The sequence below is a fragment of the Dromaius novaehollandiae genome, chromosome 7, assembly GCF_036370855.1.
Source record: "Dromaius novaehollandiae isolate bDroNov1 chromosome 7, bDroNov1.hap1, whole genome shotgun sequence".
NCBI lineage: Eukaryota > Metazoa > Chordata > Aves > Casuariiformes > Dromaiidae > Dromaius > Dromaius novaehollandiae.
Genome location: NC_088104.1, coordinates 31363140 through 31389291, shown reverse-complemented (window position 1 = coordinate 31389291; position 26152 = coordinate 31363140). Strand labels below are relative to the sequence as shown.

General features: G+C 37.9%; 1 protein-coding gene across 4 annotated transcripts in view; it reads left to right on the top strand.

The window, feature by feature from the left end:
• TFPI (tissue factor pathway inhibitor) overlaps positions 1 to 26152 on the top strand; it is an 81292-nt gene that overhangs the window by 32616 nt on the left and 22524 nt on the right. For 3 of the 4 annotated variants that reach the window (XM_026094811.2, XM_026094510.2, XM_026095037.2), the window contains 2 exons: positions 18373 to 18492; positions 25852 to 26052. In XM_026094811.2, coding sequence (XP_025950596.1) covers positions 18378 to 18492; positions 25852 to 26052 — 316 coding nt within the window. In that variant the 5' untranslated portion in view covers positions 18373 to 18377. Of the gene's footprint in view, positions 1 to 3504; positions 3858 to 18372; positions 18493 to 25851; positions 26053 to 26152 lie in introns of those variants that run through there. The other variant, XM_026094734.2, reaches the window with a different exon arrangement.

Genomic DNA, 26152 nt, shown 5'->3' with positions numbered 1-26152 from the left:
TATCTTACTTGAAGTTACTGGTATGACTCAAGGAAGTTCTACAGTCTATGTAGGTTTTCAGTCTTTCAACCTGTGGGTTGCTAGCATTTTGCAAATTTTAAGCCTTTTACCATCAAGGTTGTTATGCTTGCTTACATACTTTCTACAGATCCAGGAGTCAAGCCAGTGCTCCAGTTTATTGCTGGTGGAAAAAGTGTATGTATCATCAGAAAGAGTTCCCCAGTGAGAGCTACCTGTTGCGAATCTGGAGCTGAAGGATCTTTCTTGTCAGACATTAGCTGCTGTGTCTTGCTAAGCATTCATCGGGTTTCTAATTATGCTGGTCTCTCACATGGGGCACCCCCCATTTTTTTCATTCACTGGTCTCCCAGTTTGTGGGTAGCAATTCCGTGTGGTATCAGAAGGCTAAAAGCTAATCATCCCAATTTGAGCTCTCCAGAGCCAAACCTCTTTTGAGTATTTCTAGGATTTGTACAAGGCCATTTTTTTATTACATCTGTTTTATCTTACTTTAGCTGTACTTTTACGTGTATCTGTTTACTGAGACACGCTGAGTTACAGAGGTCATGAACAAATGGAGCTGCAAATCAAAATTACTTTGATAGAAATGCAGTGTAAGATGCCCTTATGTCAAATTTCTTTAGGGAAATTCTTGGAGGGAAGAGTGGTCTGGAATGCATTCAGTAGCACTGACCTCACCTATCCCTCAGACCTTTCTGCTGGGCCTTTTCTGCCTCAGTCCAATCTGTACTGTTCCTGCGGTTGTAATCCCTCATTAGAGGCACCCATCTTTATAAGTTGGCTATAGAAGAAGAATCGTATAAAAGCCCTCTGGACCTTCCTTTGACTGTTAAACTCAAGTCATTTCAAAATAGGCCAGCAGAGAGCAGCGGGCAAAACAAGCTGGAATATTAGGTTTGTACTGTCTGTGGTGTATATCAGTGTAATCTGTAGAAATCCAGCACAAATTGGTAGCTAACCTGTTGCTTGTAGGTACCATAAATGGTCTTTTCTCACACTGATTCAATAAAGTGTGTAGTTCCTACTATTGCTTATCTGGCCAGGGCCTGACTCTAGGCCCTCATATGACCTCATAAATCGTATGAAATGATAATCTTACAAATTGTAATCTTTGTATGAACAACTGATTCATGTAGCAAATACTATAAATCAACATGTAGAAAGATCATAATGATAATATCACATACTCAAAGGTTAGGAATTCCCAAAGTAAGGATTTTTGGATTCTCCAGAACAGCAATAAAGCTTAATAAAAGTAACCACAATTTAGTGAGGTCTTAAGGAGAAGCTAGGTCAGTGAGTTCGTCTGTGATTTGCAAGCTCTACATTTTGAGAGACTCAGACCTTAGAGAAGTATTTTTCAATGACTAGTTTTTTATCTCGTAAATTCCCTCTTGCTGATCTTGAAAGCCACCTAAAAATAAAAAAGAACAGAAGAAGCCCTCTCGGAATTGTAGAAACTTTTTCCAGTATGAACCTTCAGCCATTGACAGCTGTCTTTCTAGGTCAGGCCAGCAGTGAGTGTGATTGTCTAGGCTGACAGACCATCCAGTGTTCATAGGTGAATTGGATTGTCTGATCCTACTAAATGTTCAAAACAGTTTTGTTTCCACCTTCAAAGTCTGCTTCCAGTTTCAGTTGAAGTCTGTTAGGTTATAGTGATATGCAAACGAATCCAGAGTTAGACCCTTCTGGCTACCAAGTTAGGAGGACTGAATGTGAAAGCCAGAAAGACATTAGCAGAAAAGAAAGCAAAAATATTCATCTTAAAATGAGATATTGTGTCCTTTGAACTTTTCTCTTGGATATGCGTTCTTTATACACGATAGGATTTTTACTCTCATTCTATGTCAGTATTTACCACAGAATTCTTAATCTAACTTTTAATCAAAATAAGGGATTTCATCCTCTTATAAGTACCCAAGAACATTTTCTGTTTGTAAGTGATTTCTCAACATATATGACTGTAGCAAGAAGTGACAAAACATGTTTAAACACTGTAGTATTTTCTCGTATATTGTTTTTCATTTCTGTCTATGGACTCTTCCTTTCAGAATTACATTATTATTCTGCACACCAAATTTGAGTGACTTGACTGAGCTTTTGGGGAAAAGAGGAATGATGCTTATGCATTATAAGACAAACTTTGAAAATTCTTTTTGGCATGCTCATTTAAAAGTATATGTATTTCTGTTTAAAAACAGAAAAGCACACTTGAAAATGTGAACAGGTCAGGTCCCTAGATTAGGAATATGTTTGCATGGACTGGTAAATTCAGCCCACATAAAGTGCAGTATGACTTAAAATAAAGCAGCTTTTCTCTAAATGCCCTGTAGAGTGGAATAAATCCTGAAACTCTCTCTGTTCATCCACATAGATGCATCTTAAGGAAGGAAAATGAAAAAGTATGCCGTTTACTGTATTTGGAGACCTAGCTGGTTTTGTTTCCACTAAAAATGTAGAATCTTTTAAAATCCTGAGGTGATTTTATTTCATCAGGTTTTGCCTCTCTCGTGACTTTTAAAGAGGTTTATGGATAACACTGCGAGAAAATAATTTTTAATATATTGGCTCCCTAAATATGCTTTTCAAAGACTTGATTTCACACAAAGGACAGACTAACCATTTCCTTTTAGCTGAGTTGGGTTGCTCCTACCTCTGTCTGTGCTAAGGCTGGAGTTAGTAATTAATAACCGTAAGGCAGAAGCCTCTCTCCCTACCCTCAAGGCTTTAAACTGCCTCTTAACTTTGTGAGTGTTTCCAGTTCACTTAAGGAAAGTTAATCCATTCGACTGTTGACCCAGTTAATGTCAGTAGACTCAGCTGACCACTGATTTGTCCTGAAGTGTATTACGATCAGGATTGTATTCTTACAATCAAGTACAACAGAGAGGAGGTCTAGGAAGCTGGCAGGAACACTTTGGTTAATCTGATAACTGATTACGAGAAGCTTCCAGTCTGTTTCAGTATAGTGACAAACAGATGACTTTAAATCTTAAGTGAAGGTGATTTAACTTATTAGTTTGTCTTTGCCCAGAAATGACTGCATGAGAGATCCATACAATTAGTAATAGTTACTAACCGCATGTAAGGTCCTGTTCTTCAGCTGATCCTTTTGTCTCTGTTGTTATGTAACTGAAACTGATTACATGGCAGATTCTCATCCTGTAGTGTCCAAGACTAAGTTTCTGATCTGCTGCCTTTACATCACAAGGTACAGGGTAGTGGCTTAATCTTACAGCTAAAGTCCTCATCCATTTCTTCAGCCATGGTACTGTATGACACAACTTTAGTTTTAGCACATACTAGCATGTTTCACAAGTAGATGGTATGTTCTAGCTCAAGACAGAGCTGTCTTTATAAAAAAGCTCTAGGTATTGTGCTGAATGCAGCCTACATCTAGACTCTATACGTCACTGAGTGTGGTTTGTTAAAAAATGTATCGCTCTTAAATAGTGAGGGGAAGTCTGCAGCATACATAAAATAGGGGACTGTCTCCCATTCTTTAAAATTGCGTTTCATTTACAGTTAATGCTGTTTAGAAAACAGTTACGCTAAACTGCAGGCAGATGTGAAAACTTTAAACAGGAAGCTTCCCTGCTGAAGCAGATCTTTGACTTCTACCCAGAACAAACCCCCGTGCTCTACAAAAGCAAGAACAACGACCGGCTGATTAATGAACAGGCTGTAGGAAGATCAGGTTGCACTTCTGTCTTTGTAGCTTTACACCACACCCCCACTATTATCTTCAACGTGAATTAGTGGAGGAGAATCACATTCAGCACTACTTCAGGAATTCTCTCATTCTTGTTTCAAGAACTGTTTCCAGGCGCGTGGTGAGTACTTTGTAACAGACTTTCAGTTTTGCGTGAGTGACTTTTTTTTCTTTAGCTGGCAGAGAGAAATATCTACTGTTACATTTTCTTTGGAATGTTAGATACAGTAGTCAGACGTTTAGATTCAAAGTTCAGCACTAAGTGCCGCAAAAAGACTTTTTTCCTGTAAAATCTGAAACAATAGTGAAATGCATGTAACTTTACTGTTACTAATAGAACTGCTATTTGGCTCTGAGAATGTCAGGCTAAGGTATTTTGAGCTCCAGGATAGCTTAAGCTGTTTGAAAGAAAGCTGTCCAAAAAGTGAATGTGCTAATTTCGATCAATCAGCTGGAGTTGAAAAAACGCTCTCATTTTTCAAAAGAATGCTTCCACTGCAGTAGCTTCAAGGGAAGCCTGTTTCAGGCAGAATTGTCTGCCAGGCTTTGCAAATCCTTCTAAGGCATATAACATTTGAAGCAATTAATGTTTTGAGAAGTAACAGCACATTTTAGGTGAACCAAGTTAATCTGATGTTAGTACAAAGCAGTTTCACTCAGGATGTTTATTGAAATTCTGAGGAAACTAAGAGGACGTGAAAAGTGAAGGGGGCAATGAATGAGGCTTACAGACCTTGGTGCCAATTTAAATTAAGGAAACAAGCAGAAAATCATTTGTGGGGAGTGGTGCTGGTAATATTTTACTTGTAAGAATCAGCATTAATTTCAGTTTTAGTAACCGTGTTACAGAGAACAGTGATACTAGTCTGTACTTAAAATACGTAGCTAAAATTTAAATAAGCATGTTTTAGAAAATCTACATACAACTTAAATAAGGAGAAAAAGATACCTAACAGTGGGAAAAGTGGAACAGGGAGAACAATAACAATAGAGATGGGGGGAGTGTGTGAAAGGTCAGTGTGACTCAGTACTCTTAGAAATTAGTCATCAAAATATGTCATGGAAAACATGTAAAGATATAAACCTTCCTTCCTGAATCTCATATGGACAGATGTAAAGACAGGAAGTCCAGCTGCCACTTTGCCTTTCTCTTTGTAATCTTCTGCTCATTTCTTGAATTCTGCTGTGAGAGAGCCCACAATTCCCCGTGAAGGCAGCAAATACAGATATCCACAGTACGTTAAATTGGATTATTGTTTAAACTGAACATGAGAACCGTAATCATTAAGCAGTTTACCCTGTGTGTAATGCTTGCAATTAGAGCAATGTTAAGGAGCTAAAGATGACTGAAACAGTCTGCTCTGGCCTTTCTTCCTGGGAGATAAGTCCCACATGAAACTGTTCATAGAAAGTTTAGTTATGTGGGCAGTTCCTTGGTAAATCCATAACTTATGCTGGAGGATCCCCAAGTGTACTTTAAATTGACTTTACCTAACCTTTATGTTTATCACTACACTGTGTATTGTATAGTTTGTAATCTGGAGGTATGTTTATCTCAGTTGTCAGTATAATTTTATGACCTTCAAAGCCTGTTGATGAGTCTATTAGCGCAGTATTCACATTTAGGATGTTGCTAATGAAAACTCACTTGTAACTCATCTAACTAATCTTCTAAATGCAAAATAACTGTAAACTACAGTTTTATGATCTTGACTGAGGACAGTTTGAACAATTTATGATAATGAATTTATCTATCCTCCTTAATCTCATCAGGGAGTTAATATCAAAGCTCTAATGGTCAAAACTTGTAAGGTGGTAACTGTTTTAGGGTTGAGTGTCAGACTGGGAAAGAGATGACACAGTGTACAGAAAGGAGGCAGAATTTTTGTCAGAGAGGAAATTTTAAGAGATTAGGGAAAAAGTAGTCCAAGATATTGTATGTTTAAGAAATAAAGCAAATGTCTAATAGTAATAATGGTAATAATAGTAATAATAATGGTTGCAAAGATACCAAAGAACAAGCTTCTGAACAGGCTGTCAGAGAACATACCCAGAGCCTTTAGATAATTTTAAATCTCACCCCCAGCTAGACCAGACCAAAGTCAGTGTAGGAGAATTCCTGGATTCAAGAACTAGCTTCAAGGACTGTTTATATGTTTTTCCAATAACTGTTTCATGTTAAATGCATAAACTCTTGCAACAAACACTAGCATGCAATTTGGTGGTTTGGTTGGTTGTTTTTTTCCTCCAGTACAGGGACACTGATATCTTCTATGCTACCTTTCTGTCTCTACGGATCTTGAATTCCTTTCTGCACAGAGAGAACACAGACTGCTCTCACTAATAGCAGCCTGCAGCCATGGAGTGAGGACGGTTTCTGGAAGTATGAATAATAAATCCTTTCTGACCAAAAGAGAAACTGACCCGGTGTCTTTCACATTCTGGGAAGCTGTTCTAACACTTTTATTTGCTTTTAACAGTGATTCTAACAGTAAGTCCTCCTTGTCTGTGTTTCAGCATAAGGTGGTAGCTGGTTGAAGTGTTTTGTTTTGTTGGTGCGTGTTCAGTATGTTCTGAGGATGTCTGCCAAAGTGAGTCAGAGCATGTGCAAGGAACAGGACAGGCAATTTTAGAGTAAGAAAGTATAACACCAGTAGAGCTTAGAGGTTTCAAGAATTAGATGACTCTTGTGTATTGCAATTCTAGAGCAAACTTTTACAAATCTGTCTAATTCCAACAGTATGTAGTTACTGTTGCTCTTCATTTGGGCTTATTTCTGAACAGTCACCTTTTTTATCTCAGAGCTAGCAGATGCTGAAAATCCTAAAGAAACCAGAATTTCTGTGAACTGGGGTCTGGATATCTAAGGCTTTTCTTTACACTTAAACCAAGGAAAACAGTAAAGAGGCAGTATTGCTATCCTAAAAAAAGCACAAGTTACCCACTTCCATGTGTTTCTTAAGAAACTCTGTTTACTTCACAATAGACTATGGGACAGAGTACGCCTGGGGACTGCATGAAGCAACACCATATGGACAATTGTATGATTCCTTTCCCGACATAGTTATTTCACAGAAAAATACTATTTTTATTCCTCTTAATTTTCTCTCATGCCTCCTTTGTTCTGCTTCCTTAACTGCTTCCTGTTATTGTCAATGCAGTTGTTCATTTTTCATCTGTAGCGCTATTGCCACCTTTCCTGATGTGTGCCATGCATGACTGATTATACCTCTGAAGTTACCTGATTAATTTTATTTACTATTAAATGAAAAAAAAAACCTAGGCATTTGAACATGCTTACCCAGGATATGAACTGGAGCCAGCAAAGTTGAAGGAACTTGTTCCAGAAAACAATTTATCCCAGAAGAACTGATTTTAAAATAATTATATTGAGAATAGCAGTCACAGCAAATAAATTATACATACAAGCATTACATGAAGGAAATACTTAGCTAATACATTGATAAGTTTGTATGAACTTAACAGAAGAGTCTGCAGAAGTTTATTAGCATTTTCTGTAAACATATACTTCTTCTTTGGCTGAAAAGCAATCTTTTCCCTCTCTATTTGTACAGCCTCTAACATAATGAGGTTCTGGCCCGTGACTTGAACTTTTGTCTGTCAGACAAATGCTATTTGGGAAACAGTAAGAGACAGAGAGGTAGAGGGGAAAGAGCAGGCTGAAGTTTTCTGCGCTCTCAGAGTCATCTGATAAATGCTCTAAGTGCACAGAAGCTGGCACTGCCATGAGAATAAGCAGTACTCTCCTCCCCTGTCCCACCAGTGCGGGACACTGTCCCACTGCCTCGTCCTGTTCCTTCCTGCTGTCTGCCTTCTCCTTTGTGTTGGAAGCAATGGCTGAACATGCTTGAACAGTCCAGGCAGTTTCTTCAGCAACAAACAAACAAGACTAGGCAATTGTTATCGCTGGGGGTTTTATCCCCTCTTGTCTTTGTAGAGCTGACATCAGTTCCCCATCCAGTTTGTCATACTGCTGAACATACAGATAGAAAAGGCAAGGGAGAAGCCTGTGTGAGTGCCAAATCAGGTGGCTGGAGATAAAGGGAACATGACTTTTTCTTTTTTCTGTGACAGTGTTAGTTTATGTTGGTGTATGTATTTGAAGGATGAGAATCTAAGGCAGGCTGAATGTGGTGGTATTCCCACTGGTGACAGAGCAGTTCTAATGTGTGATGAGCCAAAGATCACACATCCATTGCAATAAACATTGATGTGGGGTATCCACCTGGGAAGATAGACAAGGTGAGCTAAACTTGCTTCACAAAGCAAGGAAACTTTTATTTTGATGTTTGGTATGTGTGCAAAATGCAATCTGTTTGATCACGAGCTTACATAAAGTTAATAGTCATATATGGTCAAAATCAGTCACAAGAGGCATCAAGTAGGACAGGTAGTTTCCTCCTGTGTTTGCCCATTGTATTTTCAATAACTGACAGTTTCACTGTAGTGTAATTACGTTTCTGTAGTGTGTACAATGTGAAATTGCACTCAAATGAGTTGATAACAAATTTACTCTCTGACTCTGTGACAGCTGAGACTTGAAACTATGTACTGTACTTTGCCAGTCAATACTGCTTACAAAAATGCAGGTTATAGACTTTATAGTACTAGCATTTGCTGTTGGAACTGCCATGCTATATTCCTAAAAGCATAACTAGTATTACTGCTTGTCTGTATTATTTCTTGCTTTTGTGCTCTGAGGGTAGCTATTACTAGGATGCTGAAGGCATTCACTTTTTGAATATAGGGTTATATGACCTATGACCTTGCTACCAGCACTTGATTTTTGTCCAAGCCTAAACACTGCACACCATTACATGGTGCCTGTACACATCTCTCTGCATTTAGTTTTCCAAGTCTGTTCAGCACAAAGAGTTCATGGGCTGTATTTTGCCTGAAACGTAGAATTTGCTTAATTTTAATTTATCAGTTTGGATACATCTTATCTTTCTGTTGAAGAGAAGCAGTACAGTTTTTCTTTCCTTTTTTTAAGATTTATGAAATGATGTAAACTAATAATTTGTTTTAGTCCATGTTTTAAAATATTTTGATAGAAAGAAATTAATGTTTCCTTTTATTATTGAAAGCTAAGTCACATTGGAAACCACATTCTATGTGTTAAGTGGAGTTTTGCATCAAACTGGGGTGTGGCATGTCAGATGCACTTCCCTCATCTAAATGAAAACTGACTTGTTATTTCTTTATTTTTGTGTGACTCAGTCTTCTATGGGGTGGAAGCTGAAATTCAAATAATGTACTCAGTATTTTAGGTAGGTGGGCCACTTTGCTTTATGATGAGCTAATACTGGGTCCTGTGCCTTTGTTTGTTTGTTTGTTTGTTTGTTTTTCCTATGGCTAGTAGAAGTAGCTAGAAAATCATTAGGCACTCCAGTATGCTATTGCTACTAGCTGTGTGATTTGGTGTGGGCAAATCGAGTGTTCCTGCAAAGAGGTAAGTGCAGCTATTAAGAAGTCACTCTTAATTCCAGGGCTTATAATTCACTGGGGCAATTGCCTCAGGTTCTCTGCACTGCACTCTTAGGGAGTTAGGAAAATATCTTATGGGATACTTTAACCAAGGCATACTTGTGCTGTCTCTGAGGTGCATTCTCAGCCCCTTTTGCCTGCCAGAATATTCCCAGTTCCCAAGTCTTGGATGATGGATATCACAGATGTGAGGCCCTGCCTGAGCCAGGTGGGAAGGAGAACTCGGTGGAGCAGGGAAATGGGGCCTGGAGCTATACGAAAAGAGAAGTTGAGTGGAGATGGGATGGAAGAAGTACCCAGTGCCAGGTAGTGGGAGAAGGGAGTGGATCGTGGAGCTAAGCTGGAAAAATGAAAAATACTTTAGAGCACAGGTGAAAGGAGTGAACAAAGCAAGGTGAAAGGGTAAGAGAGGTCTAGTGTTATGTGGAAGAAGAAGGGTGTTATTGTGGTAGGCTTATTAATTTTGGTGTATAATTCAAAATGTAATAGGGTTTTCTTTTATGTTAGTTTCAGTTGTGTTTGCAAAACGGCATTTACAACCCTAATGGAAACAGAACCAAAGTAAGAGTTTAAAATTTGAAACAATTACATCAGCTCATGCAACTTTACAGCATGAAAGCTAATGAAGACATTTGTTTTTCTAACCTTTCACTTCACTAAACACTTGCTAATCTTAGAGGCCAGAGGAGTGCAGCAGCAAATCAACCCTTGCATTAAATGATCAAAGGTAGGTAGCCGACCAAAAGCCTCTTTTATGACAAGAAGAAGTTGTGGTTAGTTCTTAGAGGGATATGGTGGCGTCTCCGGACTCGGCACTCACACAGACTCATACAGACTGTAAGGGCTGCTACTGTATGGTATGGGAGGGGGATAAGTTGAGGGTCAGGAGCTTTGACTGATTATGCTTTCAAGCAGTAATGTTTGCTCGCCGATGATCCCTGTTAGACTGCCTCCCTTTCCATTAAGTTGCTGGGACACTGCAAGGCTTTGCTCTGTCAGGAGGAAGTTTGACTAGAACTGGCTCTGGGACTGACGCAGAACAGGAGTTTTTGAGCCACGGTGTGAATATGAGGGTTGGTTTGTTGTTGTTTCTTTTCTCCTTACTGTTCAATCTGCAGAGGCTTAGCAGTGGATGAAGGTCTGGTCATAAGACTAGAAAAGAAGCATGCACCATCACCTTTGGTCTGTTTACCAGAGGTGAAAATTTTAGGTTGGTCCCTCTGAGGCTTTGAAGTGCTATCTTTGGGGTCTTTTCCTAGTCTTGGGGAGAGTGAAGACTGAATTCAGATTCCACCACTTTTCCCATGGGCACTGGAATCCCAGCGCAAAGAACTTCCCAGCTCAGGCAGGTTTTTCATAGAGAGGTGACTGAGTGCAGGGCAAGTTATGTTGAATTGTGTGATAGTTGTAAAAACTGCAGACAAAGACAAAGTGCCTGGTGACCTATTGAAATTCCCCTTTTTCAGATTTTGCAGATACTGTGCTACAAGCCTATAGGAAGTATGAGAGGTTGGAAACTGGGAAGTGGAAGGTAAAGACTAAGTATGGACAATAATTGCATTTACACTTAGTCCATGTATTGTCCTAACTTTGGAGAGTGTGTGCTCAAACCATGTGATCAAAACCAAAGATAAAATAACACACATATTAGGCTTAGGAAATATGTTCAAGCTACTATGCAGAATGGCCTCTCTGGCCATTTTGTGCAAGGGGAAAGGCAGGAGGCTTTGTCCTGCAGTAACGAAATAGGCTGCTTTGTCTTGGAATGTTACAGCTGTGACAGAGGCAGTGTTTATGTCTAGAGTTACATACTAGATCCTTATTGGCCATGCTGGATGCTTACTGTGAAAAAAGTGCTATTTTACAAGGATAATTTGATGTTAGGATGCAGCTGCCATGGTACCTTTTTACTATTGCTGCATATAAGACATGTTACCTAAACAGAGGCTGCATGTTGCTTCAGAATAATTTGCACAGAGTCTTTGTCTTTGTCAAGCTGATACTCCCATACTGATGGAGGAAAAGCAATCCCTCTCACTGTTGAATTGAAATAAAGTGTTCGATCAAACTACTCTGTGCATCGAGCACACTATACAGTGTTGCTCCTCTCTGCTTCTGGAGGCACATTTCTATGATGAGGGGTTTTGTTTTGTTTTGTTTTATATGCGTCTACTTTCTGTTGCCAGATCGGTCTGTGGCTACAGAAATAATTCTCAGCAGAAGTCTGGTTTTGGAGCCTGGGAAGGCAGCCTGGCTGTTGCAGGCTTGCTGACTGCAATGGGGTCATTGTTTTCAAAAACTGAAAGTGGGAGGGAAGGAGTGGCAACACTCAGAAAGGCCTCTAATAACCAGTCCACCCACGATAACGGCATCCTGGCCAGAGAATAAATATGCTAGGGATATACAGTGAAAACAACGTGGGATACGTATTACCAAGAACAGGAAAAAATTTAATTACATTCTTCAGCCTCATTCACATAGTTTTTGGGCTGAGCTAGTGTTTTCAGGCGTAGGATGCAGGTGCATCAAAGGTGTGTCCAGACATTCGGGAGATCCTGTCTACACAATTTACTTGTTCTGTGTTTACAGGATCTACTTGTTCTGAGGTCCATCAGCTTCTTTACTGGCAATGCCAGTTGCTTCAGGTCGAAAACACAGGTCCAAATCCAGTCTGGTTTCTAATAAAAATTTCTTGCTTGCATGTGCTCTGGAGGTCCAGTTTTAGCCTTTGTTTTCTTGTAATACATTTAAATATGTTTATTTTTTAATACAGCTTCATCTGCTGCCTCACTTTTGGTTCCAAATGGCAATTCCTTTATGAACAGCCTCAGAAATATCTAAGGCCTTGTGAGCCTTTCTGTTCCCTTCCTTTCCTGCTCCGCTTCCCCCACCCAAGCGAGGCATTCCAGATCGGGTTTAGTTGCACAACAAAGCATAGAACAAGGTTTAAATACAATAGTACTTAAGTTTACTCCAGGAGTGCAACATATAGACAAGGACAGGCAAGTATGGCATTTGGCTGAGTGCTGGCAGTTAGACAGAGATGTGACATCCAGCCATCGTAACATCAGACTAGCAGAGGACTCAGCAAACTGATCTAATGGCTGCAAAGCATGATGTCCACTAGGAAGTTGCCACAAAAGTGTGTAGCAAGCATTAGTATGCAATTATGTAATGTGGAAAGACATGGTTGCTTTAAGAAAGTGCAGAGATTGTCCCCGTGCTTTTGCAGTTGAAACAAATTACATCCTTGTAGTAGTGGGTGGTACAACATTACCAATAAGAGATTGTAACTCCTACTTTCACATTATAATACCAGATTTCTAGATAGAACCTGACAGTGGAGGTCTTCTCGAATGGTACCTCTCAAAAACTGTATTAGAGGATTATATTTTATAATTATGTAAGTAATAACAGCAATATATTTTTCTATTACATCTTCAAAGATGATTAAGTAAATACACGTTATAATTATTTTCCAAGGAATTTCGCAACCTGTAGATCTTGTTTCAGCTGCAATGAAGAGTTGGCTAGCAAAGTCTTTGGCAATTTGAGGCTTAACAGGAAGTCTCATTCGTGGTTTTCCTTTAATCCTTAAACAGGTTTCCTTGCCTGCTCTTGTTTAGGTGCTGTACAGTTGATTTCCTTTCTGGCACATGGCAAGGATGGAGTTGTTTGTAAAATATCCATAGTATGCTTAAAAACTGGCACACATTGTTCGGTAGAGTAGAAGCTGTCTTACAAGCAGTGCTCAGTCTTCTGAAGTGAACGTATATATACAAAAAGATTGACATATTTTTCCAGGACAAATTGATCCTCTTTATTTTCATCAGGAATAAATATGGGAAGTACAGGGTTTTCTGTTGTTCGTGGTATTAAAAGATAAAATTTCTTTCTGGTTTCTAAAACATCTTTTTCTGCTTGTGATGATGTGCTTCACATTATGCTGAGTAAGGGAAATTTTATTAACTCCTTGTGGGGGGTGAGGGTGGGTTATGTGTTGAGGATGTGTGGTTTCAATAGTCTAATATTAATCATCTGTCCCTAACTTTAGTGAGTCAAACTGCGTTCAGTAAATATTTTGCCTAAACTGTGATTGCCATTTTGATTTAAAAGGACACAGTTTTGTAGAATTGATAAATGGTAGGATTTTCTTCATACTTACTCTACAGTAAATGAGAAAACATGATGCTTTAAACAGCTTTGAGATAGGATCTGTAGTAAAATAATTCCCAAGGCAACTTGCTGACTTGGCTAGCTGAGTGCCAGTGCTACAGGTACAATGCAATTCATTCCCTGTCATATGGGTCCTTGTAGATGGCACAGGATATCATAGGGCAAATATAACACATGTGAAGTGTAGTGAATTAACAAATGTCTACTGTTAGGTTAGAGGTACTATAATCCTGTCTTGTTAGACCTCTTCACCTTTAACTTTAGGCTGTGCTAAATTCAGCCTCAGACTATACATGTCTTATCTCTGGCTATTCATTCCTCTGTTTGCTATATCCTTTGCCTCACTTTTTTTTCTGCTTCCATTTCATGTACTGTCAGTGTGAATGAGTCACTTTTACAGACATTACAGTGCCGCTTTATGCTGTTTTGTAAAGTTGTCTTTTTCTGACTAGTATAAAAATGCTAGCTTTTCTTTTGCTTTCCAGTTAGCTAGTTAGAGGTGTATACCACGCTGAAGAAATACTTGCTCCTGGACATCCCGGTTACCGTAGAAATTACTGCAGAACAGTCGGCCAAGTAAATGTATTTCTAAAAGCTCTGACTCCAGAGGCCACAAACTGCTCAGAAAAGGCTGAGTTTTCTACTTATCTTTCTTTGTCAAGAAGCCTAGAGAAATTTCTGGTATTTCTGTCTTTAAGTGGCAGAGTAAGAGAAGGCCTGGGTAGGACCAGGCTGAGTCTTACATTGTTGGCATCTGTTAGTATCCATCAATATCTGAGGATATCTATCTGTGAAGGGGAACTTCCCAGGCCTTCTCTTACTCTGCCTCTTAAAGACACTGGTTACTTTGAGAGCAGTAGAGTGCCACTCTGAAGGAAATACTCTGTTTCAAAAAGGAGGGGGCTCCCTCTAACGAGAATTAGGAATGCCAATTTATGAAAATTGCATTAATGACATTTTGATGTAAACAAAAGCCGGTATTACTGCTGGACTGAATCCTAGCTGTCCTAAATTAGGACCCTTTCTGAAGTAAGGGAGTATCTTTACTCCCAGAGATTTTTCAGAATTTGACCCTAAGTACTTGAAGCATTTAACATGAATTATTTATATTTAAGACATTTCTGTCTTTCCCATGACATGCAGTCGTTCGCAGAAGTATATTTGGCTAACATTATTGTATTTCACTGAGCAAAATGTCACAGATAAAGTGTTTTGAACTGAGCTTTACCATATGAATACAATAAAAAATAAACAGGATGTATTAAAAAAAGAAATATAACAAGAGACATTCAGCTTTAAAATCTTATGTTTCTGAGCAGCTGAACATGAAATCAGAAAACTTGGACTTTTCCAGAGGGTTGTGTTTTTTTAATTAAAAAAGCACTGCCAAGTTCACTTTGATCTTGGATTTCAGTCTTCCTTTAGCTTGGTGTAAGCAATAATTAATCTACAGAAGGATTTAAGCATTTCACTACTAAGCCCTTCACCACCCCCCACCCTTCATCCCACATCCACCCTTACCTGACACAAGCTATTGGGAATGCATGACCTTGGGGGAAGGTTTGCAAGAAGATGGAGGAGATTATGTGTTCTGTCATTAGACTTTGTAACAGGGCAGATATGCAGTTATACAGCCTACGTTTTTCCTGTTGGGAGATTGCCCATGAGAGTTACTTTCAGCAAAATGCTGTTTTCAGGGAAATGTAGGGGAATAGGAGGAAGAGCAGAAATACTGAAATGCAGTAAGTTTTTGGTTCAGTATACAAATGCAGTAGTTTGTCCTTGGACTCACAGGCTGATAATTATACAAGATAACTAGTTGGGTACAAAATTCTCTTTTAAAGAGTCATCTTCAAATGATAAACTGAGGATTTCCATTTTTGACTGATTGCTTCCTGTATTGTATTGTTTTGTTTTGTTTTTTGACTTGGGAACAGACTTTTGGGGATTTTGAATGGTTGAGTAAAAATGGATCAGCAAATTTTGCAATCTAGAAGCTATGTATTGCAGATTCCTAGGAGAAGAGATCAAGGCCTAATTTTGAATGATACAGAAGCAAATTCAAATAGAATTTTCCCAAACTAGTGAGAACTTTGCCATCATGTTTAGAAAAGCACAAACATAGAGAATGAGAGCCAACAGTCAAACTTGGAATTAATCCAAGGGCAACTGAGGTTGTAGATAATTTCCAAGTTCCTTTATGAGTAGTCTCATAACTGTGGCAAAGATTACAAATTAAGGCTTCTAGGGAAATGAAAGTGCTTATAAAATTCAGCTTTCCCAAATCGTTGCAAAAATTAAAATTGAAAGTATATTCAGAATTTTTCATTCCCACGAACTCACAGCAGACAGGCAAAGTCTTGAAAATCTAGGTTCCTTCATAACTATCTATCTAAGTATCAAATCCAAATGTTTGATTATATTTCTGTTTTTTCTAGCCTAAATGATGCCAAACTTTAGCTATCTTTAGCCACATTATAATTCTGAATGCTTATTCTAAAATTTCCAACTTTATATTTCTCCCCATGCAACTTTTTTCTTACTTGTGGATTCATTTTATTTTTAGCAAATGTCAGACTAAAATTGTAACTCAGATATATCTCAGATCATAAAGCCTGTCTTTGGTTGCTAACACTTCACCCCACCTTGTGCAGAGTTCTTTTGTTTCTCTTCTACAGCACGGCCAGACTACTTACCAGGTGGTGAGTAACTGTTTCTCTAACTGTAGAATAAACAAACAAACAAAAATCTTCCAAGAGCTTGAACCACAAAGCTGTGCATGGAAGAAAATTTGCTACTAGGCCAAAATGCCTAAGATATATCCTGTTTCTGGAAATGACAGAATGGACTATGGAAGCTGAAAAGGAAGATTGTTACCTCTATTCACTCTCTGGCAGCAATATGGTCAATAAAATTATCCTTTCTTAAGATTCTTTTGTTTTATTTAGAGTTTGAGTTATGCTCTTACATTGCATTATTTCAGTATGTTAAAAATTTTGCTCATTACTTATGCAATTTATTTCTAGTGACTGAAGTATAAGACACTATTTTACCGTGCAGTAAATATAAACAGATCCATTTCTGTGGATCTGGCATTAAACTCCAGCCAGCCACATAAGCTGATCATTCAGGACAAAATTCCTGAAGCTATAGGAGTAATGTCAAGGCTGATCGTTACACTTGCTCTTGGATGGTTGCTTTCCTTTCAGTTCAAGTTGTAGTATGTACTTAGCTCAGAATGGAAAAGGAATCTCTGCTCTTTGGTTGACTGGAAAACTGATGATTACCTGAGCAATGACAAGAAATGCTCAGAATCTCCTGAAGAGAGTGTGTGCTACTGCTAATGTCACGATCAAGAACTCAGAAGTACCTAGTGGAGAGCAGTGAGGGTTTCAGTGAAGACTCCTGGCTGTAATAGGAAAATAATTAATTATCGCATATGATTATCAGATATCAATAAATGACTTTCAGACAGACTGACAAAAAGCAAGGCAAATGACTGGGTGGGGTTCACAAGTAAAGGCAGTCAGTGGCATTAGTAAATGTAATTAAATCTAGATGTCTGGCATGTAAAAGTGAACTGATAATTGGTGATTCAGTCCATAGCACAATGACATGGCTTCATTCTTTGGTTTTTAGAGATCTTGTAGAGATATCCTGTGGCCAGCTAAGTGGCCTGTAAGTAAGTCCTCTAGTACAGAGGTTGTGGAAAAACTATTTATCGATTATTCACTTTAGATGGAATAAACAGATTACTAGAAAATTGTTACCAAAGAAAGGGGAAAAATAATATCTTATTAGGTTAAGTTTTAATATGTTAAATAGTATACATATGTAGCATTCAGTCATAAGAATTGTAGTTCTAGTCTAGAAAAATGAATAAAGACACTACTGCTTTTTCTTTGAAAAATGCCTGAAAATGAGTGACTGTGGTTGTTGCAAGTTTTCTCACTTCGTATGCTTCAAAATTTGAACCAATTTTTTATTTAAAGAGCAGTTATTACAGGCCAACTAGGAAGCAACACTTTGAGAATTTTTTTTAGAAATAAAAAATAAAGTTTGAGAAAGTTTGTTTAGAAATGATGACTTCTAGCACAAGATGTGATCTGCATTATTGAAGTTTGCCAAACTGTATGTGGATGAAGGACTTTATGTATCAATGTATGGATTAAGTTTAAAGATATGAAAGACATATTCTTTTGTTTAGTTTGACAGGAAAGCATCATGGTGAAAAACTTAGTGCTCTCCTATTTTCCTGTTAAAATAACAATGCCCTTGATCCCCAAATTCAGTTTCTTGGGTGGAGGGGACATCCATCAGTGTTTTTCACCACAAGAAATAGTAAACACTTTTAAAGGGAATTGTCCGTAAATGTCCAAGTAATTGCTGCTACTTATGATCTGGTCTATAATTTCACACAGGCTTTTTTTAAGAGTACGTTTATTTTTTACTACAGATGCTGCAAGTTGGGAAAACAGAATACGCAGGAGGAAAAAAAAGTTGTTATCAGGAGAGCAATGAAAATTCTGGTTAAGGCTCTGCTTTGGGGTTGAAGATATGACTGCAACTTCTGGCTCTGGCACAATTTCTGAGTCGCTGTGACAAATTTGTTAATCCTTCTGTGTGCCTGTTCCACCTTTCTGAGACGTCCTTGCTTCCTAGAGTTTTGCTCATGCTTGCGTATTTTCTCAGATACCACAGCTATGATTTACCTCTAACTTCATAGCCACATTCGGAAGATGGGAAAGTGGAATTGTAGTCAGCTGAACACAACTAAAAATCTCATCCTGTTTTTCATTGTGCTTGCGATGGAATTATACTCATGTAACCCAAATTATTTCCAAAGCTCCCAATTTATATATTTACCCATGTATCTATGTACTACATTGCTAATAACTTTTGCACAGCACTTGAGGAATTTAACTGTACATTGTCATTTATATGTTATTCAGGAAAGATGAAAGAAAGAAAGAGGGGATATTCCTTATCTTTAACCTTTATCTTCCTGTTCATCTGTATCATCGGGCATGCAGATGCTGACTCAGATGATAGCACAGAGGAGGACGTTCCAGGTAAGAATTTACAAAACACGCCATAGAAAACTATCTCAAACAAAACAAAAGACACTATGTCAAAATGCACTCTAGATGTAATTCTATACTTGAGAATTTTGGCGGGGGGAAATTGCTGGAAGTGGAACTAAGCAAGCAACAGTGCTGAAAATGCTCTGGGTCATTCTCGTAACAGGGATGTGGTCAGTCTGGCATTAAGCTCTAGCAAAATTGTGTGCCCTCTATAGAGGCTTCTGTTTCCCATAGGTTTTGGAACTTTTAATTTCAACCAAACATTGTGTTGTATACCAAGATTATTCCCTTAAAGCTGTGCTTTAGGATCCATGTAAAGCTTCAGTTTTGGGGAAAAGAACCAGGAGCTGGTAAATTCAGGTTTTAATTCCCTATGCAAATGGAGGAGAAACTTGTTGAATATGGTTGTAGGGTGATGTTACTCTCTCTTGTGAGAGTCACAAGAGAGTCACATGAGAGTCTCTGAGTCACAGTTGCTTTGCAAAGTTTCTTCTCATGATGATGCATTTATAGATTGCCCCAGATGTTGTTCAGGGCCTTGAAGAAGTGATTTGGTATCGATGGATAAGTAAAAACTCACTAGTTAAAAAGACATTCTTGTTAAGAAAAATACTGTCAGAAGTGTCTACTAGGACTGGGGAGGTCCTCTGGTCCTTACCACTGTAAGGCCATTGTTTACCTTCACTTCATCAAAATAAAGTAAGCTGAGTCAAATTCCTATACTGGATGTCATTGTGAAAGATATTTTAATTTCATGCCAAACAATTTTAAGAAAGTAGATAAAAGAAAATACACTCTTGGGATGTTATTAAAATTTTCTTCTTTCCTTTGAGAAAATTCTTTAAAATAGTGGTCTGTTCCTTAAGTTGCAGAGAACTATGCAGTAGATACTTGTCCCATTTGACAGTCTGATTTAGAAGCCCAACTAGGAATGGAACTTAAGGGAAGCTTTTCATGTTGGCACTCTTCTTTATCTGCCCATGTCTTGTCCAATTTCCAGACAGGTTATTTCTCTCTGTCAGTCCTTTGCAGGAGTGTTCCTTTAGACAAAAATACTAACTCTGCACAATCATGGCTATACTACAAATGAAGCCAGTGCTGTAGGACTTAGTCCTCACAGTTTAAAAAATATGAGCCATTCTGCATTAAGCATATGCTTAGCATCCTTGTGTAACTGGACTGTTTCAGAGAGAATAAATTTGCTTCTCTTTAACCCTGAAGCATGTAAATTCTCTTCTTCTGTGAAGGCAATATTATATTTATCTTTGCTCTACTTATGCAACTCTGTTTTTAAAAAAACTCAGCCCCAACTAGCAGTTCATGAAGGCCAAATTCTCTTGTTTGTTAAAATAACATGTCTTCACCAGAGTGAGTTAGGATTCTAGTTTCATTATTACAATCTGCTGGATTAATCTTCACTTTTTTCCCCCCTTTGTATTTACTTTGTTTATAAACAAATACAGTAAGAAAACATCTCAATGTCTTTTCAAATAGTTCTTTTCTCAGGTATTTAATTATTTCACAACCAGTCATTTAAGATTATGCAACCAGTAACTAATTTAGTTTAGTATGAGGAACAGTTCTGAACATTTGGGTACAAACTAGAAAACAGTCAAATGTGATGCTGAGAATTTAAATGAAGGCCGTTTTTGTGACTACTAAAGGTTCAATTGAAGTGTTTGGAAAATTTTATTTTCGCGGTATTCTGATTATATTTCTATATAAGGATTAGGTTGTTGCTAATTAAAATTTCTCCTATGGTTCCTTAGGAGTGAAATTCTGATTCCACTGAATTTAACTGCAGAAATCTCATAAGCTGCAGTTTCACTGATAGCATTTATTTTCTGACCTAAACAGTTGCATAGTATTGACACATTTCACCCCAGAATTCTATACAGTAAAAAAATATATGTATAACATAAGCTGTGTGCATTCATTATCTGTAATGTCATACTTTATGATCACACAGAGTACAAGTGCTATATAAGGGCTTTTTTATGTGTATGTGTATTAGTATTTAAATTACAGTAATAGTTAAGGTTGCAAGCAACAGGGTAAAAAGGATTCTCAATGTGTTCTCTGTTCTGGCAATAACATTGTCATTTCTCCAGTAATCAATTACAATAATAACAAAAATAAAACATACAAAAATAACTGATTTATGTATACTGTTCAATAATACCACTTGTGGTTGGGAGCCCTGTAGCTGATGTTCCAAAGCCTAAAGAAAATGACTCTGAGCACGCTAAATGAGCGTTTTATTCTAATGTGAAAGTTTATCAAGAATTAATGTGACTGCTTAAAGAAAGGGTAGGAAACACATGGGTAGGAAAAGCACTGTACAGTGTGTGGGTGGGAAGCTGTCAAATTAAACTGACAAAGATGGAGAGAGAAAAAACAGTTATTCTTTAGTGACAAGGTGCTTAGTTTTGATATCACTTATCAAAGAGAGACATTTACAAGAAAGCCTGGAAAGATGACAGCCTATCTTTAAAATTAAGGATAGCCACAGAAACATATATAAGGATGAGACCCTGTAACCTAAGCAAACATAACAGTAATATCAGAGTTTCAGTGTAGAACAAGTTTAATTCTATTTCAATTTATATAGTTTGTTCTGAAAAGCAACTGCAATAATGCTGTTGTCTTTCATATTTATTGTGTATAGGTATAATACAGAAATCAGTTCTCTTTCTAATTGAAAGGATTTATTTTTAACCTGCAGCCCTGCAGATTATCCTTAGATTCTGAAAGTCATTAAATTCATTGATTATGTCTGTGGAGGAAAAAAGTACTGTTTTTACTTATACTAAGGTAAGAGAATTGGAAAAAAACTGTCAGTGCTCCTGTGAGATGTTATTCACCACTTCTGGTTTTGTAATATTATATTGCTTATTAGTAAAGTAGTAGCAGGATTTGGCATTTATCATCTAAGTTTCATGTGCCCAGGGCTGCAGTGTGACTAGCTACAGATTATTAGCGGTTTCACACTGAAGTCACTGCATGTCAGTTAACAGTAACTGTTGATGTGTTAAACACGTATGTCTTGAGCTGCAAAAATTGCAATGTGAATAACATAAATTTAGGAATGGCTGTGCTATGTTGGATCTGTCTTAGCCAATATCCTGTCTCTGACAGTTGCCAAAAGCAGGAACACTGAGGGAATGGAGGAAGAAGGTAGTGACATAGATGTCTGCACTAAACCCATGCTCATTTTGAGCCATTTCATCAGCAATACTTTGCACTTACCACAAACTATGGCTGTAAAGAGAGTTACGGCAGAGCAGCTGACACTCCGTATCTTCTGTCATGTCAGCCTACCATGTACCTGTCCCAGTAAAGGCTTTAAATTATAAACTTCCTGGGGTCTTTTTGTTTTGTTTTTATTATGGTATGTAATGACCTTTGAGTGACGGTGACCATCAGCTGTAACCATCTCTTAATGTATGTCTAGTAAAACACACTGCATGTTCTTGGTTAAGGGTAGTACAGTCCTATAATTTTATAGCCTTTTAAAAAGTTTTCTTGGATTGGGTGCCTAATATAAATCCAATAGAGCAGGATACAGTGTAGAAGCCTAAATTCATTTTCTTTTTAAAATGACGAATGCTAAGTGCTGTTATACTTCAGAAGGAGAATCAATGCCTTCAAAAATATAAAGTAGAAAATAACTGGCTAAGCACCTGTGTAACAAGGTTATACTTGCTCAAAAGCAAGTGAAGGTTACAGTGCATTATAAAGAAAGTGTGATGTTGTAACAAAGGCAAGTAATTCCTTGATGTATTAAGAAAAATACAGGATAATTATTTTAGTCTGTCTGGCACTAGTTAGGCCTTGGGTAGAGTACTATGTTAGGGCAGCACACTTAAAATAATCCAAACTAACTGGAAACGATCCAAAAGAGTGTAGCAAGGCCAATGAAAAAATGGAAGAAGGAAGTTTATTTAGTACAGAGATAACTGAGAGGAGACAAAATTCTTTCAAAAGTAAGAAAGCGACTGGATGGTTTTAAATTATTCTTGCTGTGCAGTGAAGGAATGCTGAAATAATTAAATTTGCAGTAAAGTAATATGTAGGCTGTATATTTTGAAAAAAGCCTATTTTGTGAGAAGGATAATGAAATCCTGGAACTGGCCGCCTCAGGTTGTTGGGAATTTTACTCCACTGGAGAATTTTAAGAACAATTTGGACATCTGTCAGAAAAAGTCTCAATGTATCTATCCTATAGAAAAATGCCAAGCTTGGACCAGATACTTTGTTATAATTCCTTCCAGTTTTAGATTTCCATGTTCTATTGAAGAAGATGAACTGACCTTCCTAATAGTCAACTTCTCTAAATGGCATATCCTGTGCACTTCATGCAGGACCTAAAATGTAGTAGGAACAATTTGTCCCAGTGTTCAAGAGCAGAGGAGGAGACCTTGCACTGAGAATTAGTTTTCTCAAGATAAATTCCAGGTATAAAATAGAGATAAGCGGATTTGTGTCTGTGCAGATCTAGCCAAACACTCATGCTTGCCTTCTCACCTGCTGCTCCAATCCAAGAAACAAAGCTAATTTTATATCTACCTGCATGAGTTAAGTGTTCCCGGGTGTAAAATAATGGGGAAGAATTCTGTCACTGTTCCCAGGTGCAAGAAAGATTCAGTTCCCTTGAATCCCTTTGAGATTACTTTCTTTACAGTCCCTTGGTATTGTTCAAAGGGAGAGGGCTTGGTCCCTGGGGGTTTCATAGGGTACAGATTTTAGTGGAAGTATGGTAATTTACTAGTACTCCTAAGAAAATAAATGTCTCTACCATTTCATGGATTGCCAAAAGTCATTACATTTGCAGCAGAAGTCAGTACATTTCACAGTGGTTCTGGTGTCACTCACTCTGACTGCAAAGCCAAGGCCTTAGGAGGTAAGGAAAACAATGATTTGGTTCTGTGGGTTTGATGGGAAATAGGCTAGAAGCTGAGACTGGAAAGTTTCCAAGAGAAACTCTACTAAGCTATTACTTCATCGTCTTTGGGTAGTTTCACAACTCTGCACGCACACTATTTCTGTTTTGATAGCCTGCAACGTTGGTGCAGCATGATGCAGCAAGCAAAATGGACTGACATAACCCCATGTCTGAAATTCCAGTAGTTAGGAGACCTACTAAGTTTTCACAGCCTCTTTCTTCTAGACTGAACTGGGTCACTGACACAGGGCATTTTGGAGATATGTTTTCTTGTGTTCTAAGAAAATAATTTGATCCCATCTCGCTATTTGGCCAACCCTTACCCACCCCCATTTGAGTTAGATCAATTTCTGTGCAGCTCTAAATGTTTGATTTATCATTTGAGGAGTTATTCCACAATTTACTGAAAACTTTGATGTTTTGAAGGCATTTTTTTCCCGTATTACCGAAGGGAGGAATTCCAAAGTTTCATTTTGCAATGAAACATCCTGTCAATTTTCTTAGCCTTTTAAAGTCCCTTCCAAAGGATTCCCAAAACTACTGGAGAACCTTAGACCTGTGAGCTCCAACTTGGAATCTAGAAATTCTGTGATTTCAAAATCCTAATTTTTCCTAGACTCATGAAAACCCAGACAAGGAAGCTGGCAAGAAACCAAATTCAGAAATATCTTTGGCCAGCTGAGCTCTGTTAAACTGATGTCTCGGACAAATGTTTCTTTTTATTCATCCACGTTTCTTATCAGACAATCTTCAATAATATTTCCAAATCCAATTCCATAGTTTCAAAATCTATAAATATCATTCTACTAATGAGGAAGCTGAGACACAAGCTATTTTAGGGGCTAAATATATAATGTAAGTTTTTGAAATTAGACATCTTCATCTGTATCTTAACACCAAAATTTTTAAAATGGAAGATCTAATTGTGTGCTACAGTTTTTGTGTTGATGGTAATTTTGTAGTAAAGGTTGCTATTTTTTCAAGGATTTAAATACGAGTTAAAAGATTTTAGTACTGAAAATGCTTTCTTTCCTGTAGGTTGTAACAATTATAAATGGAACAAATAGAATAAAATCAGTAAATTTCCATTGACCTCAGTACTTATGAGGATTTATCTCAGCTGTGCATTTCATTTAAAGATTATATAATAAAGCCAATTTTATGCATTAGACATCCAGAAAGCAGGTATATGGTAGTTACGTCAATTTTCTTTTCACCATAAAGCCTGATTTTCCATGTCTTAAAGCCTGATTTTGTCAATTCTTTTGATTAAGACTGGGAACTTATTCTAGTTAGTACTAGGAAGATGTGCAATAACAATGTTAATTCTTGTCCTTATTCCTCCTTTTTCTCCTTCGTGGTCCACTGCAAATGGTACTGATAGATACCTTTGTATATACATAGTGAGAGACACCAATGTTCTGATCAGCTCTGTGGGAATGAGAGGATTTCAGCTCTGTTCTTCTGGCTGCTATTGCAAACATATGAGCGCTTTAAAGCTTTGAAAACCCCTAAGGGAAAAACAAAACGGGAAAAGATCTTAATCCATATATTGGTAAGGGAATGGTATCACAAACTGGATCATCAGTTACAGACTTGTTTTATAGACAAATTATTACTAGTAATACTTTGGTGATAATCTTCATAAAAAATGAGACAATTTTTCCAAAGCATTCCCTGAGCAAATAATATTGAAAGACACAGAAATGGCTCAAATGGAAAAGATACGGTTTCTTTTCTAGTTTTGTTCTTCTTGGTTCTTGAAAGCTCTAACGCATGCACAGTGCAGACAAAGAGAACAAACCAGTATGATGGCCTTTCAGTTGCAGTAGGCAGGTTTAAGTGCCAATAGATGTGTAAGCTGATAGGGGAATGGTGTCCTCTGCAGGGCTGTCTTGCATAGTTCATGCCACTGCGTTGTCTGCTGTGAGATGTCACTCTATTTACAAGACTTGAGCCTATGTTCATCATTAGATGTGCATGGGAGAGAGCACAAGGAGCCTTCTTTCTGCCTTTTTATGCAGGGGTAGTCACTTGTCTTTGGGAGCTGCCAGGATTTTCTCAATGTATGTGTTGTTCAGAATTGTTCACTGGCTCCTGTGAATAAGCCACTATCCATAGCTATTTACAGAGAGTGCGATGAGGGCTTGAAGTGTATAATATGAGCTGTTTTCCTTGTAAATTGCAATTGCACATTCCTTTTCAGTGAATGGAACCTGTGTTCAAATGAAGCTGAAAATTTTCTTTTTACATCAATATTTAAGGTGTTCACAACTTTCCAGGCTAGATACCATACTGTGCCTCTCAAACAGAAAAGGCATGCAACCTGATTTTGAAGTTAGGCTGTGCAGTGAAGCAAACTAATTTTATAGTAATTATGCTACTTCTCCTCTTTATCACAGGTGCTGCTTTACCACCACTGAAACTGGGGCATTCAATTTGTGCCATGAAAGCAGATGAAGGTCCATGCAAAGCAATCCACATGCGCTATTATTTCAACTTGCAAAGCCGTGAGTGTGAAATATTTGAATATGGTGGATGCCACGGCAATGAGAACAACTTTCTAACACTGGAAGAATGTCAGAAGACGTGTGTGGTAACAGGTCAGAACCCATTTTCCTATCAGTTCTTCATTTGTGTCTGCTAGTTGTCACATACAAGCCCTAAGAATTTGGGAAGGCCCTCTTCAGTTGCTGCAGTTCC